General features: G+C 45.7%; 2 protein-coding genes across 2 annotated transcripts in view; one reads left to right on the forward strand and one right to left on the reverse strand.

The window, feature by feature from the left end:
• Nucleotides 1-17,062, reverse strand: part of HEXD (hexosaminidase D) — a 112,563-nt gene that overhangs the window by 37,423 nt on the left and 58,078 nt on the right. The gene's annotated exons all lie outside the window — the stretch shown is intronic.
• OGFOD3 (2-oxoglutarate and iron dependent oxygenase domain containing 3) overlaps nucleotides 1-17,062 on the forward strand; it is a 74,105-nt gene that overhangs the window by 20,982 nt on the left and 36,061 nt on the right. The window contains exons 3-7 of the mRNA XM_069952120.1: nucleotides 2,097-2,172; nucleotides 5,312-5,354; nucleotides 10,162-10,226; nucleotides 12,973-13,029; nucleotides 13,861-14,014. Of these exons, the coding sequence (XP_069808221.1) occupies nucleotides 2,097-2,172; nucleotides 5,312-5,354; nucleotides 10,162-10,226; nucleotides 12,973-13,029; nucleotides 13,861-14,014 (395 nt within the window). The remainder of the gene's footprint in view (nucleotides 1-2,096; nucleotides 2,173-5,311; nucleotides 5,355-10,161; nucleotides 10,227-12,972; nucleotides 13,030-13,860; nucleotides 14,015-17,062) is intronic.

Below are 17,062 nucleotides of genomic sequence, written 5' to 3' on the forward strand. Positions count from 1 at the left end.
GGTACTCTGGCAAAAATATTTTTCTTTCAAATTAACTGGTTTCAGAAAGTCATATAGATTTGTAATTTTCCTCTATGTAAAAATATCCAGTCTTCCAGTACTTATCAGCTGCTGTATGTCCTCCAGAGAGTGGTGTATTCTTTCCAGTCCGACACAGTGCTCTCTGCTGCCACCTCTGTCCATGTCAGGAACTGTCCTGAGCAGTAGCAATTCCCCATAGAAAGCCTCTCTTGCTCTGGACAGTTCCTGACATGGACAGAGGTGGCAGCAGAGAGCACTGTGTCAGATTTTACCCGTAGTTCCTCTTGAACAGTGCTGTTAATAGCCTGAATGGATGCATTCGGTTTCCTCCAATTGATCTCACACAGCTTTCCGAGTAAACTGAATGGCTTATCACAATAGTTATTCAAACTAAGCAGGTCTAAGCACAAACTAAGCACACCTAGGTGTCACATAACTTGGGAGACTTATAGGAAATAATAACCAATATGGATGCACGTCAACCCGGTTAATGTCACCCAACTTTTCTAGTGCCTACAGTCTGAGCAGGAGATATGTTACTTCCTTATATCATTATCATTGGAGATCCTGCAGATCTCACCCAGCTTTCCTAATGCACTGAATGGCAGATCACCCTAGGTATACAGTCTATGTGTCAAATCACTAAGGAAACTTGGGTCTTGGGAAAGCTGCGTGACAGCCAATAAGGGGGCTTAACTGCAGGGGTGAGCATCCAGCTTTCCTTCAGCTCTGAATGGTCGATCTCGCTATACAGTGTAATAGGTGGGGGATGTGTTACATAACTAGGGAGCCTACACATCCTGGAGTGTGGGAAAGCTGGCTGACAACCAGTATACCAGTACATTACACCTTCTGACGGTGATACTACCCATCTTTCCCAGTAACCTGAATGGCTTATCTATGTAGTTATAAAATACAGTTGAAGTTGGGGATGTATCGCTCTGCTAGTGGGCTTCCCATGCAGGCATTTTTGTATTACATCTGCAAAGTAAGGTACCCAGCTTTTCTAGTCCCCTGAATGCCGACAGCCCTGGTTATATGTTATATGCAGGGGGTGTATTGCATAACTACAGTGATTAGTAAAGAGGCCTGACAACCAGGATTAGCCTATTATGGCTCCTGCGGGATGTCACCCAGCTTTCCTATGGGGATGTAACACATAATCAGTCAGGAAAGCTGGGTGACATCATCGGTTGTCATCAAGTACAAGCAGCATCTGGTAAAATGGAGCTGCGAGACACAAGGAAGATTGCCAAGACTAAACACCCTCTCAGGCCAGCTCTCTCCATCTAGAACGACACGCTGCGCTCTTTTCATGTCCTGATGTGTGAAACTTTGCAGCAGGTAGGAAAGGGCAGACTTGTGTCTATGTGTCAGGCAGCTGTCTATTCCTCTGATGGCGGCCCCCACCAAGGTGTCACGACCTGTCACCGAGCCCGTCTTAGCGCCTGAGGGCTGGCGGCGGGGGGACAGAGACCTGACAACAGAACAGGGGCAGTCGTTTCATCCATTATCTGCAGCCCGCGGGGAACGCTCACTCCTCACCGTCAGAACATTCTTGGCACGAGCCACAAAACATCTCGTGTCGGCTGGAAATTAATTACATCTGTTCCGATTTCATGAGAATTCGGCGTTTCTTTCATGCCTTCTGGGTGGCTATTAAGCGGCGGTCGGTCTCATGGGCTTCCTGAGCGAACAGCTGCAAACACCTGGCCGGGAAGGGGTTAAAGCCCTCCATTGATTATTTACGAGACGATTACGTTGTTTTTTTGGAAGCCAAAGCGCGGTATTAGCCGCCCACGTCCTCTTGTCTAAAAATATGTAAACTCAGGAGCTGCCAGGAAAAAAAAATATCAAAATGTGAATGTGAATGCTACTGAGATAAGTGGCGTCACCCCCGGGCGCCATAAAGCGGCTGCGCGCTCCGGTGTGGGGGGGTGTTTTTCCTTCATAATTGAAATTAAAGGTTATTTTTATACGCTTGGCTGGATGTACGCATTGTACTTTCTATGATTTAATAATTGTTTATCGGAATTATTGGTACATAGGATAACGCTTTCTTTTTCTCCTCCAAGGGTGCACCCCACTGAAGTGTGGGCGAGCGGTGACCGATGCTGTGATAACCCAAGAGGAGGCCAGGAGGATGCTGAGGTAAGCTACGAAATTTGTCCCATACATATGATAGATCCAGGGAAAATCCAGTCATCTGTTATGGGGCAAAGCCCGGTGTTTGGGGCTAGAATACCCAGGGCCAGGTGTGACAGTCTCACTGTCAGCCTTCAGATTGGTGAGATCATGACCAGCGAAAGGAGATGATGTGGATGTGGTCAAAAGAGGTTGGAGGATGTTAGGAACCGTTTTGAGAAAGAAGAGGGGGTGACCGAATCAATAGCTCACCGCTCCTCATCATGGATGGGCGATAACAACAGACGATCAGACCAGAGGCCATTGTGTCTACGAGAGGCAGAATGATGAGACTCCAAGGGGCAAAAGAGAGAAATTGTGTCACTGACCAGTGGAGAAACATGGCCCAGTCAGATGGATCCAGATCTCTGAGGAGAAGCATGGCTTAATCAGATGGATCCAGATCTTTGAGGAGACACATGGTTTAGTCAGATGGATCCAGATCTCTGAGGAGAAACATGGCTTAGTCAGATGGATCCAGATCTCTGAGGAGAAACATGGCCCAGTCAGATAGATCCAGATCTCTGTGGAGAAACATGGCTTAGTCAGATGGATCCAGATCTCTGAGGAGAAACATGGCTTAATCAGATGGATCCAGATCTCTGAGGAGACACATGGCTTAGTCAGATAGATCCAGATCTCTGAGGAGAAACATGGCTTAGTCAGATGGATCCAGATCTCTGTGGAGAAACATGGCTTAGTCAGATGGATCCAGATCTCTGAGGAGAAACATGGCTTAATCAGATGGATCCAGATCTCTGAGGAGACACATGGCTTAGTCAGATAGATCCAGATCTCTGAGGAGAAACATGGCTTAGTCAGATGGATCCAGATCTCTGTGGAGAAACATGGCTTAGTCAGATGGATCCAGATCTCTGAGGAGAAACATGGCCCAGTCAGATGGATCCAGATCTCTGTGGAGAAACATGGCCCAGTCAGATGGATCCAGATCTCTGTGGAGAAACATGGCCCAGTCAGATGGATCCAGATCTCTGTGGCATGGTCACATTAATCAGTTTCTTTATGGAGAAACATGGCTGCTCATATGGATCCAGATTTTTATGGAGAAAAAAGACAGGTCAGATGGATCCAGATCTCCGTTGAGAAACATGACCTAGTTAGCTGGTTCCAGATCTCTGTAAAGAAATATGGCTGGTCAGATGGATCCAGATCTCTGCAGAGAAACATGGCTGGTCAGATGGATCCAACAATAATCAATAAGTCCATCTTGTCAGGTGTGAACAGTTTAGGCCAGGACTTGGTAGAACAGGCTATTCTGACGATGTCAGGATCTCCATCTAGTGTGAGAAGCCATCTTGTCCGCATGGGCCGATATTCCTGCAGAACGATTTCATCACCCGGTGGGATCTGTGCCACAACAAATTGCTGTAATTCTGAAGACCAAAGCAGATGTGACATGCTACTAGATGGGAAACTCTAACAGAGGGGTCATATAGTAGGGGGAGAAAAATCGTATAGTCCTTACCACAATGGGTAGAATTTTTATGAATAAGTATTGATTAACTGTTTTTAACCCCTTAGCTGACATTTTAGTATTCCGTACAGCTGCTGTTGTATACTGTGGGCAGCGCTGTAATAATCACAGACCCATGAAGCGAGACGTTAAGTATTAGTTATAATAATTATGACGATTTTCCAGCAGATTCTGCAGAATTTTAAATTAAATCCATTATATTACACAAAATTGCAGCCCTAGATCACGCAGCGGGATGTACAGTTTACTGAGAGCAAATAGTCCTGGAGATGTGATGAGACCGGACGCTGACCTCTTCTGATGCGTATAACTGCGGCAGCTGGGAAATAATGCTGCTCCATTACTGCCTATGGAGCTTTGCTATTTCTAGTCCTTTTAAAGCGACTCTGTACCCACAATCTGACCCCCCCCCCCCCCAAACCACTTGTACCTTCGGATATCTGCTTTTAATCCAAGATCTGTCCTGCGGTCCGTTCGGCAGGGGATGCAGTTATTGTCATAAAAAATTACTTTTAAAATTGCAGCTCCGTGCCCTACGGGAGTATCTGTGCCCTAACTTTGCACCACCCCTCTGTCCCTCCTCCCCACCCTCTTCATCATTAGGAATGCCACCGGAACATTTACTTCTGTCTGAACATTGCACATGTGTCTTAATGATCCAGCCCATGTGCCGTGGTAACACAGGTGGGGAATAGGAAGCAATCTGCCTGGAGCATTCCTAATGATGAGGAGGGCGGGGAGGAGGGACGGAGGGGTGGTGCAAAGTTAGGGCACAGATACGCCCGTAGGGCGAGGAGCTGCAATTTTAAGTATTTTTTTATGACAATAACTGCATCACCTGCCAAACGGACTGCAGGACAGATCTTGGATTAAAAAGCAGCTATCCGATGATACAAGTGGTTTGGGGGGGTCAAATTGTGGGTACAGAGTCGCTTTAAGCATAGTAATGTGCGTGTTATGCTTCTGAATAGGAAGCAATGGCAGCCATTGTGAGTGCATTAGGTCCTCATACACCTTAGACTTTAGTCGGACGAACCCGTTGCTTTTGGTGGTTTTGGCTGTCAATCTAAGGTGTATGGGGCTCTCCCGACCAACAACCGACAGATGTGGAGATAGGGGGTCGGGTGTGATGGAAAACCTTTACTTGTATGGTGGACTCCCTTAAATATTAAGGGTCATTCCCACCTTTGATTGACAGCCCAGTCCCCTGGAGCTTCCACCACAATCGGTCAAGTAAATCAGGCTTCTGTTCTACAGATGAGAGCCGCTAACTTCTGTTTCCAGTTACGGATAAAGTTATCTGGGAAATATTTTCCAGTTCTCTGTTTCCTTAAGCCCAGAAGATCAGGACCCGGGATGGTGATTGATGTCTGAGCACACAGACCCCCCATTCTCCTGGAGGAAAATGTGTTCCCCCTCCCTCCCCAGTCTGCCCACTTCACAGCTCCTGGTATAACACTATACCCTGGCTTCTTGTATGTATATATATATATATATATATATATATACACAGGTTTGCACGACACCTATTGAATTCCATCAGTATAGGAGCGCGTGCCAGCCGGCGGTGAGCGGCTGTCTCTCATTACTGACTCTTGTGTTTTCCTACAGGATAGCTGAGGCGGGATTGTCCCTCGGAGGCTCTGACGGAGGGGTGAGTATTGGATATCCGAGGCTTCGACAGATTAATTCAGGCTTTTCAACACATTTCACGAGCCCCTCTAGCTGTGAAGCGAGTAATCCATCCTGTGCTTTCATAGCTGAAAGTGAAAATGTGTGCGGGGGAGATTGTCCCGGCCATCGCCGCACTCATTGTAATCCCAGCTGCCGGGCTCTGGTAATACACATCACATGGCGAGAAAGCCTTCCCATCAACATTTCTAGGCTCCTACCCAACAAGTCCTCATAGTGGGGGAAGAAAGGGGAACGCTTGTTTTATTATGGCGGATAGTCTCTATATAATAGGGGGGTGAATATGTGGCTCCCGATTTATAGATCATCTCTCGATTTTGCTGCCAATAACAATGCAGAAGCCCCAACCACTGCCAGATCTCTTATTATTACTTTAGAGAACCCCTTACCTCTATTGTAGTTAATGGGAGGTCTGAACTTCTTATTGGTATATAGTATATGCTGCAGAAATGAACATTCAATGCTGAGGTGCCATTTGCCATAGAGATCTCACATCATTACATCATTTTTTTCCGAAATCAATAGTCCAGGCGATTTTAAGAAACTTTGTAATTGAGTTTATAAGGCAAATATGCCATTATCTGCATTCATAAAGATTTTCCCCAGGTCCCTGCCCCCCTCCCCCCTCCTCTCTCTCATTCACTGCTCATTATCAGGAAATCTCCACTCTTTAACATCAGTCCAGCCCTGTGTAAACTATGGAGAGGGGAGGGGGGAGGAGGGAGATTAGTCGCCGCAGAGAACAAAGAATTACACAGTGGGAGCTGTATGAAAGCCGGTATTCAGAGGTCAAAAAGGTCAGTGCTGACTTCAGAGGAGATAGCCCGGTGATGTAGCTTTAAGTTAACTCTTTGTTGTTCTGTTTTGGTGCCTCATCTCCCTCCACCCCTCCCCTCTCCATAGACAATCATGAAGACAGGGGGAAGAGCTTCAAACTGCATTCTCATGATAAAAATGCATTTTTCGGCTAATAAACCCAATTACAAAGTTTCTTAAAATCGCCTGTACTATTGATTTCTGCAAATAAATAAATAAACGACAGTGACACTTAAAATTTCTAAAGCATATGGATGATTAAAGGGTCTCTCCGCCTTAGACAATCCCTAAATGTTAGAAGACTCCCTTGACAGTAAGCTTATTACACCCCGGTGACCCCTTCACTGTGCTGACTAGTTGGGGTCCCTGACCTTTGACCTCCACTGATCAGGCAAAGCTACGAATCCGGGAGAGAAGGGGAGAGGGGAGAAAAGAGTAAGGGGTTATGACCTCTACTCATCAAGTGAATGGGGATAAGTTACATTACCAGACGCAACCATAGACTATAGGGTGGCGCTGTGTCTAGAAAAGAGGATCCTTTTTTAACAGTGTCATACCAGCCCTTTAAAGTCTATTGTAAAGTCTATTCTCTGCAGCTCCACATTACAGTGGCAGTCACATGATCCCATATGATATCCACGTCTCCTGACGCCGTAGTGCACCTCTAGGGTTAATCGGACTGCTGTCAACCTGTCATAATCCCCCGCCACATGAACGTCTCTATGCTGGTGACAAGACAGGCAGGTTTGATATTTCACTGACAGCCGGGAAGCTGGGAGCTACGGACAGCAGGAGATGCATATGCATCCCCATATTACATCTAAAAGTTTCTTCCTTGGCAGAGTTTAGTTTCCTGCGATATCTCGGGTCATCAATTACAGGAGCCGCTGGTATAAATCAGAGCCACTTCCTTTTTGACAATTCTTCAGGAGCTAAGCGTTCCTCCAGGACACACGTCTCCCCCCTCCGTGGCTATTGACCTGTTTTGCGTCGGCTAATTTGTCCACTTGTCAGCCTCTTATTATACCTTTTTTTTTTTTTTTTTTTTTTTGCTTCCCCTCCCTCCTCCCGATTCTTTTGGAAAGGATCTCAGCGGCCGCACGTCCCGCCATCTCCTTTTCCAGTTTCAGGTTTTTTAAATGGAAAAGATTTCATGCCGAGCGCAGAGCACTGCAGGACGTTTTCCATTTAGGCTTATGTCCTGTAACATGGCTGCCCCTGCTGCTTCCCTGCGCCTGTCCCTTACCCATAGAGCTCCAGCTTGTGCTGAGGACATTGTGGTAGGAAACACACTGCGTATTAACCCAGCTGCAATATATAATGGCTATTGTTGGCCATAGGATGCCATGACCCTCGGTGCCCCATCCTCTGCTGGTAATGCCAACACCGGCAAGTAGGAGGACCAGTCATCACTTCTGTCCCCCCTGCCATAATGCTGCTACTTTCTCCCCGCCTCAGCGTATACACCTCTGTCTCCCTGCCTCACCGTATACACCTCTGTCTCCCTGCCTCGCTGTTTACACCTCTGTGTCTCTGTCTCACTGTATATACCTCTGTCTCCCTGCCTCACTGTATATACCTCTGTCTCCCTGCCTCACTGTATATACACCTCTGTGTCTCTGTCTCACTGTATATACCTCTGTCTCTCTTGCCTCGCTGTATATACCTCTGTCTCTGTCTCATATACCTCTGTCTCCCTGCCTCACTGCATATACACCTCTGTGTCTCTTTCTTGCTGTATATACCTCTGTCTCCCTGCCTCTCTGTATACACCTCTGTGTCTCTGTCTCATATACCTCTGTCTCCCTGCCTCACTGCATATACACCTCTGTGTCTTTGTCTCACTGTATATACCTCTGTCTCTCTTGCCTCGCTGTATATAACTCTGTCTCGCCATATATACCTTCGGTTTCCTATAATCTGCTTCTGTCTGCCTTGCCCCTGGCCTTCTCTCCTGCCATCCTGTGTAGATCTTTGTCTCCCCCTAGAGGTTGAATTAGACCAAGCCCACACTTTCAGAAGGCATGAGTAATCGTGGGGCCAAATAAAGGGGGGCTCTGGCTGGGGCGCTTTTTCTCATAGTTGCCAGGAAGGGGGTGAATGAAAACAATTACATCTACTTACCTCCCCGGCTCCAGCGCTGACGCCCGCATTCAGCTGCTTCAGTCCCTGGGCCCTCGGCCACTTCCTGGTCTGAGACGGGGCTTGAGATGTGACGTCTCAGGCCCACTCAGCCATTCAGTGGCTGTAGCTGGGTCCCACCTCTGCAGCTGAATGACGTCACGTCTTAAGCCCCGTCTCAGACCAGAAAGTGGCAGGAGACCGAAGACTGGAGCAGCTGGATGCAGGTGTCAGTGCTGGAGCCGGGAAGGTAAGTACATGTAATTCATTCCATTCACCCCCTCCCTGGCTTTTGTGAAAAAAGTGTCCCAGTTGGACTACCCCTTTAAATGTATTGCTGTCGACCGCAGATCTTTGTCTCCCCTTCTCTGTAGGACTTTGTCTACCCTGCAAGGCTGATTCTCCCTATCCTTTCTGTCTAGTTTTTTGTTTCCATGCCTTCTTACTTACCTTGTCTCCCCTGGCTTTCTCTCCATGTATTTCTCTCTCCTTGCAGCTCTTCCTCTCCGTTCGCTTCTCCTGAATGTCTTGCTAAGGTCCTATTACACAGACCAACTACGGCCAGATCATTTTAGTAAACGAGTGCCGATCTGCTAGATGGGCGCTTGTTTACTGGACCTATTACACAGTCCAATAATCAGGCATTAAGCGATGTCCATGCAACCCTTGTCCAAACACCGGTTTCCTTACCTCTCCCTGTCTTTTCTCCTGTGCTCCGCAGCTTCCCAGTCCCGCCGGCAGCAGCAGTGTTTGAGCCAATCAGCCAATCACAGGATGGGACCGCAGCAGCCTGTGATTGGCTGAGTGGCTTGTCAGCTGACAGCCCACTCTGATGCTGCAGCCGCCGGGACCAGAAGGCAGCGGAGCACAAGAGAGAAGACCGGGAGCGGGGAGAGGTAAGGTGTCTAATAGGATTAAGGGTTCTATTAGACAAAGTCATTTTTATCCATTACCGAAAAACAATCGCAAACAAGATTATTTATGGTTAAGCTAAATTCGTTCACCATATTGTACAGAACAATAGTCGTTAGTTAAGATAATGATCGTTTCCTCCATCTGAACCCAGCAAATGAAGGAATGATGTGGAATTACATTGAACGATTAACGATGAATTTGGTGTCCGCACCATACGAACGATGCATGATTTCTCGCTGGTCGTTTGATCGTTGCCTGCATTAACACAATACGGTTATTTAAATTTGAACAATACAACGATAATTTGCCCGATAATCGCCCCGCACAATAGGGCCCTTACTCTGTGGGGTACACAGGAACCTGCCACATCAAACTATCAAAGTCTAAAATATTAATGTTTTAAAGTTTTATTCTATAATTTAAATACTCTTAACTTTGCAAAACAAAAATAAGAAGTAATGTTCACTCTAGCGCCCCCTGCTGATCTCTACACTCCGGTCTGGGGACGTATCAGCTGACACTTGTGATAATTCAGGACCCCAGGCGTCCGCATGACTGCTGGAAGCCCTGAACCCTCATCTAATGGCTTTTTGCTGTTGTTAATATGTATTATGATTCTCTTTCATTTGATTATGTGCTGGTATTGTTCCTTAAATTCCCTCTGTACAATGTATACTCTGTATAGTCGCTTGTTGACTGTGAGGTATCATTTTCTAACAAAAGGAGGTGCTGAGCCTCAACTTTTATCCGGCGCACATTTCCTCCCTTAAGTGATGAAAGTGAGGGCGCCTGACCCGCACATGGCAATCAGGCAGTGTGATTACCCAGAAGCCTCTGCTGTGCCAGCATGTGGCGGTAAAGAATCCAGTAGCTAACAGGTTGGTAATTTACAGTCTTCCCTCTGCTGTATTTTCCAGGCCTCTATTCTCGACCTGCACTCCGGAGCGCTGTCAATGGGGAAGAACTTTGTAAATATGTATCGGTGAGTCCTTACAGCCTGAGTGCAGGTTCTTTATTCAGCCTTTTCTTCTGTCGCCCACTCCTCACCTTCCCACCACCTTCTATTGTAACACCGCTGTTTCATTCATTTGACAGGCTTGAATTGATTTTCCTGGTCCCTCCCCAGAGCTGTTTTCTCACATTCATAATTTACTCTAATATCTCCTATCTATCTATCTATCTATCTATCTATCTATCTATCTATCTATCTATCTATCTATCTATCTATCTATCTATCTATCTATCTCATATCTATCTATCTCATATCTATCTCATATCTATCTATCTATCTATCTATCTATCTATCTATCTATCTATCTATATATAGCAATATAGGCAGCACCACGATGTACCGAAGGCGTGTGCCCGCAGACATGTCCCAGACTACGAACCAGGTTTAAAGGGGTTATCCAGCGCTACAAAAACATGGCCACTTTTTCCCCTCTCTTGTCTCCAGTTCAGGTGCGGTTTGCAATTAAGCTCCATTTACTTCAATGGAACTAAAAACCCCACCCAAACTGGAGACAACAGTAGGGGGAAAGTGGCCATGTTTTTGTAGCGCTGGATAACCCCTTTAACAAGCAGAAACGTACTCTGCAGCACTCCAAGAAATCAAATCAATGTGTAGAATTTATTCCATCCAATAAAAGATGTCACAGCAAACAAGTGAAAAATACACACAACACAACATTTTGGCGTACATTACGCCATTTTTTAAGTGCGTAAGGTACGCCGAAACGTTGTGTGTATTTTTCACTTGTTTATTGGATAGAATAAATTCTACACATTGATTTGATTTCTTGGAGTGCTGCAGAGTATTTTTCTGCTTATCTATCTATCTATCTATCTATCTATCTATCTATCTCCTATCTATCTATCTATCTATCTATCTATCTATCTATCTATCTATCGCCTATCTATCTATCTTCTATCTATCTATCTATCTATCTATCTTCTATCTATCTATCTATCTATCTATCTATCTATCTATCTATTTCCTATCTATCTATCTATCTATCTATCTATTTCCTATCTATCTATCTATCTATCTATCTATCTATCTATCTATCTATCTATCGCCTATCTATTTCCTATCTATCTATCTATCTATCTATCTATCTATCTATTTCCTATCTATCTATCTATCTATCTATCTAGCTCATATCTTTTTCATATCTCCATTGTTCTTTCCCTTTCTCCTCGTCTCCTTTCACTTTTCCTTTTCCACCAGTTCTCTTCCATTTCTCTTTTACTCCTTTCACTTTGTTAGAATCACTTTCACTTTTCTATTTGGTAAAATCTCCTTTCACGTTTCACTTTTTCTGACTCTGATTCTTTTACTTTCTTACAATCTTCTTTCTCTTTTCCCTTTACTCTCCCTCTCATTTCACTTTCCTCATCTAGTAAATGATGATGACCCATTCCTATGATAGTCCATTAATACCAGATCAGAAGGAGTCCGACTCCCAGTACCAATGCCACCCCCACCCCCCGATCAGCTGGTTGGAGGAGACTCACCATGGTCTGGGAGTCAGACTATACTTATCTAGTATTGATCAGAATAAAAGTCACAGACACTCCCCTAGTGGAAGTTGTTGACATGTCTGACAGGCCCTTGTCCTGGGGTTCATGAGTTCTGTTATAGTCAATCTGTCCCCATCAGTGACCTCAAGACTCCTCACAGCTTGTGGCCTTCTTATAGTTGCCCCTTTGCCTTGTCCGGTTCACTTTAAATCTCTATACTTATTCTTTCCCCCCATTATCTTATGTATACATCCTGCCCTTTTACTGTCAGGCGCTCCCCTCAGCCCGGATCCTCCATGCAGTAACTTTGTGTTACTTCCACCACCGTTCTACAGTGATTTATTACCAATTATGTCCCATAATAACCTGCATGAATGAATATAGCAGAGACAGGGATGATAGATTGTGGCGCTCACTTCCAAGATGGCCTGGCAAGCCTGCAGGATCATTAGAGATTCTCAGTATCAACCTCCCCACCCAGGCCTTACAAAATTGTAGATCTTAAAGGGGTACACCAGCAAAATATATATATATATATATATATATATATATATATATATATATATATGTCTGACACAGTGCTCTCTGCTGCCACCTCTGTCCATGTCAGGAACTATCCAAAGCAGGAGAGGTTTTCTATGGGGATTTTCTGCTGCTCTGGACAGTTCCTGACATTGACAGAGGTGGCAGCAGAGAGCACTGTGTCAGACGGGAGAGAATACACCACTTCCTGCAGGACATACAGCAGCTGATAAGTACTGGAAGACTGGAGATTTTTAAATAGAAGTAATTTACAATGTATAACTTTTTGAAACCAGTTGATCTGAAAAAAAGTCATGTTAACCGTAGCACTCCACGCTGCGTCAAGACATACTGATATGTAGGGATCCACCATAACTGGTAAAAGTGCTCCCCTCAAAGTGATCACATCAGTCATGCCAGTTTTATCACAGTTGTCCAGGATTAGAAAACATGGCTGCTTTTTTTCAGAAACAGCGCCACCCGTCCACAGGTTGAGTCTGGTATTGCAGCTTAGCACTGGTGAAGTGAATAGAGCAGTGCTGCAAAATTACTTACAACCTGTGGAAGAGGGGTGGCGCTGTTCAGACTATTTTATTATGTAGAAACTGTATGTTGAAACTACGTTTAAGCATTGTATTTGTAGCTCTGTATCAGTAATCCCTTATTCCTTCTCGTTCTTACAGCTATTACGGAGAACAGATGAAAGAGATCCTGACCGAGGAAGACTTTCAGATGTATCGGTAAGTGACGGCTTTATTTCAGGCCGGGCCACTCAGGGCTGGTCCTGTAGTATGAGAACGCCGTCCAGTCTCTTGGGGACGGCAGACAACCCTATTAACTGTGGACCATTAGTATTGACTTACACTAAGTGTCTACGTAATAGTCCCGGCAATAAAGAGGTGATGGCGGTGTAATTACTCAGCACACCGCTAACCTGGTTACAAGTCGTTCCCATTTAATTAGGCAGATTAGCGCCCTAGAATCTCTGATCATCCATATGAAGTGGAGCGAGGGTAGCCGCAATGAGACCGATCAATCCGGTCATCCTGGCATCTAGATCGGGCACTGTAGTTTTAAGCCTTGGCCGTATTTGCCGTTATGTGGATATTTTAGCTATGGAGGTATATTACATAAATGGGGATATGTCTTATGGACTATGTAGTGCCTGGTAGAATATTGCATCTCCCATAATGCACTGCAGCAGTCCATTACTATTATAGTAAACAGTGAGAACACTACATCTCTCATAATGCAACACAGCAGATCATTATTACTTATTGTAGGGTATATGGGGGGAACCCCACAATGCAGCACAGCAGACCACTGTTAGAGCCTGATGTGAACCCTACATTTCCCACAATGCAACACAGCAGAACCTTTCCACTAAAACAACAGCAAAGCATTGTCAAATCAGACCACTGCACAGAACTTGGTATGAACACTACTTCTCCTAGGATTCAATACAGCAGAGAATCCAAGGTGTAGCTGGAAGCCCTCACACTCTTGGCCAGCATGTAGTCTATAGTAATAAATATATATATCTTTTTTTTACTTTGTCTTTTTCTTCCTAGCAACGTGAGGCGCAGAATCCAGCAGGAAATCGCCAGGACGTTTGACCTCGATGTCGGCTCTTTGTATCTCACCAAACCCACCTTCTTCTCCCGTATGAACAGCTCCGAAGCCAAAACCACACATGACGAATACTGGCATCCACACATTGACAAGGTGAGGAGACCCAGGCTAAGACAACCACTACGGGCGGCCATTACGCTGCCCATAGGGGCTGTCACTGGAAATCTATATGTGTAATGAACACATATAGATTTCCAGTGACAGCCCCTATGGGCAGCGTAATGGCCGTAATGGCATCTGCCGTAATGGCATCTGCTTACCCCATGTCATACTTTCCTGTAATACTTTGCATTCTGTACATGAATCAGGCTGCTCAGGATGAACTTGATTATGATATTGAAGTCAGCAGTGGTTTCTTCTAGCAGCACTTGGAGCAGCAGTAGTATACAGTTCGCCTTCTATCCAGTCTTGGGGATAGGTCTAGCTCTTTCTAGCTCTCCACAGTAGGTGACATGACGGTTATCTAAAGCTAATATTTGTCCTGGAAATGTGTCTGACTTTTGCTGCACTCTAGATGTTTTTTTTTGTTTATCCAGCTATTAGTAGTTCTTCACTTCTGCCAGTGGCACAAAGGATTGACGGCTGCGTTGTATTGTGGTGGAAGTTGGGGAGCACAGTGCAGGAACAGCCACACTGAGCATTTCAGGAGCATACTGATGCCAGCCTAGTTTTAGTGAAGCATGACTACATGACTCCGGGCTGTGCCTTAAAGGGGTACTACAGCTCGGAACCCCTTTTTCGGCAACGCTCTGAGAGGGGGTAGATGGAAACATTAAAATCCACTTAATTCCCCAGCTTCAGTGCTGTTGCCAGCATTCTGCCGCTCTCGTCCCCTGGTGTTTGGCCGCTTCCTAGTCTTGAGACCGGACTTGTCATGTAGCAGGCCTATGTCACTGAATGGCATATAGGGCCTGTCACGTCTCAGGCAAGACTAGGAAACATCCGGACTGCGGGGGAACTGGAGTGGCATAATCCGGGCAGCAGCGTTGGAGACGGGGAGTTAAGTGGATGTAATTGTCCCCCCCGGGCATTGCTGAAAACAGATACCGGATGGAGTACCTCTTTAAAGAGAAATGGAAACAAGTCAGGGTTACATGACGAAACAGGGTTTCCAAGCAGCACAGAGTATTTCAGGAGACAAGTGTGTTGATGTGGTGGCATTGACCTCTGCTACGACATAGCGTTTGTTACAAAGACAAATTGCACTGAGTACAAATGTATTTCTAGATGTAGCAGAGTTAAATATGCCACCTGCTGAGTGTAAATCTTTCCTCTCATTTACCTGCAGTCCTATGTAAATCACACACATGTCCACATCACATGTTACATCCCAGCTACAGTTGCACCCTGGGGAGATGATTACGTCTAACCACCTTGTGATGACAGCCGAGCACTAGCACATCTATGGACACGTGGGCAGGTGTCCTATGAGTCACAGGCACGGATCCATAGACACTGTTAGCAGTGTCTGTTATTCTGTATGCCCCCCCACCTCCCTCCCAGGGGGTCTCTGTGGCTGCAGCTGAATTAATTGAAGTCTCCCGCCCCCGGCTCCGGATGTGCAGCATCTCCAGCGGCAGAGTTGCCAGTAATAGAGGGCGGAGGTGATCTCCCCGCTCACCTCCGCCTGTGATGGGAACTACCAAACGTAGTGTCAGGCACTTAATCCTCTGTGTCTGCTCGTAATGTGACACACAGGACTCCTGCACCCGCGGAGGTTAAACTGCGGCACCGTAGAGAGGTGATCAGGCGGGCGGGGGCGCTTTATTCCAGGCTGCCTGTGTAGCATTTCATCAGTATCAGTGTCACAGCATCCGGGGCTGGGGGAAGGGTGAAAGGACCGAATGTCTTAAACAGCAGCAGATGAGGGAGCTGAGTGCTGTGTAGATGTAATAAAGGATCCACAATACCCCTCTATGGCCAGCCTTAGCCATAAAACGCCTGGCTGTGCATGTCACCTATAGGGGGAAAGCAAGTGAACAGGCTACTGATCCTTCATAGTACCATAGATAAGTGCCGCCATGTTAGATTAGAGCCTATTGCTCTACACAAATGCCATACCCATCATGTGCATGGGTGACATAGAGATGGAGTTTCCCTTTAAATGGTAAGTCCCTAGTTATACTATGGAAGTGCCAATCCAGCAGTTCCCTTCTATACTACTCATTATTATAGAAGTAGGTTCTCTTCACATCTGCATTTTTGTTTCCATTGACCTGTTTCACCTGACAGACCCCATTGACTTATGTTGGGGTCCGTTGGGTCCCATCATTTTGACAGGAAAAATAGTGCTGCCAAGGATACATATGTTAACAGAGCCTGTGTTGTTACTTTGAAAATTGCAATCTGTTCTGTATACCCAGCGGCTCCATCTATATACCCTATATATGCAGCAATAGAAGGCATGCCGTCAGTGCCCCCAGATTAATAAGCCCCCTCCCCAGGATGTAGCAGAGTGGTCTCTGCGGTCCTGCCGGCCCTCACTTCTACGCTGCTCAGTAAATAGTGACAGGTTTCTGTGTTTCTTCTCCATCTTCCTATTTATTGTTGAGACTGATACACAGTAACAAACTCTCAGCACTGCTGGGACATTCATGCTATCAGTGTGCGGTATAACCCATGGTAGGTGTGTAGATACAGCAGATCAGCAGAAAGATACACGGCATCAGCTACATGCTGTATATAGAGATTATTCTGTACTTTTCGGTAGTATCACACTGGGTCGGCTTAGATACACAGTATTGATCATAATAAATTTTACTGTAGAGTGAATGCCGTAAAAATTACACACCCAAAAAATGACGGGATCATATAATTTTGTTTTTAATTTTCTTACAATTTTTATCATTTTTAAAATATCAAACGTACAGACACGAAAGTAATGTAATAGGGTACAAAATTATTGTTCCCCAGCATGGCAAAAGTCATGGTCTTTGGCCCCGTCTGGTCCACTCTTTGACCCCGTCTGGTCCAGTCTTTGACCCCGTCTGGTCCTGTCTTTGACCCTGTCTGAGCTGGTTTTTGGCCCTATCTGGTTTGGTATTTGGTCTCGTCTTGTCTGGTCTTTGGCCCTGCCTAGTCTGTGTCTCGTCTGGTCTTCAGTGGTCTAGTCTTTGACCCCGTCTGATCCAGTCTGGTCTT

This window comes from Dendropsophus ebraccatus, chromosome 14 (assembly GCF_027789765.1).
Source record: "Dendropsophus ebraccatus isolate aDenEbr1 chromosome 14, aDenEbr1.pat, whole genome shotgun sequence".
In the NCBI taxonomy this organism is placed as follows: Eukaryota; Metazoa; Chordata; class Amphibia; order Anura; family Hylidae; genus Dendropsophus; species Dendropsophus ebraccatus.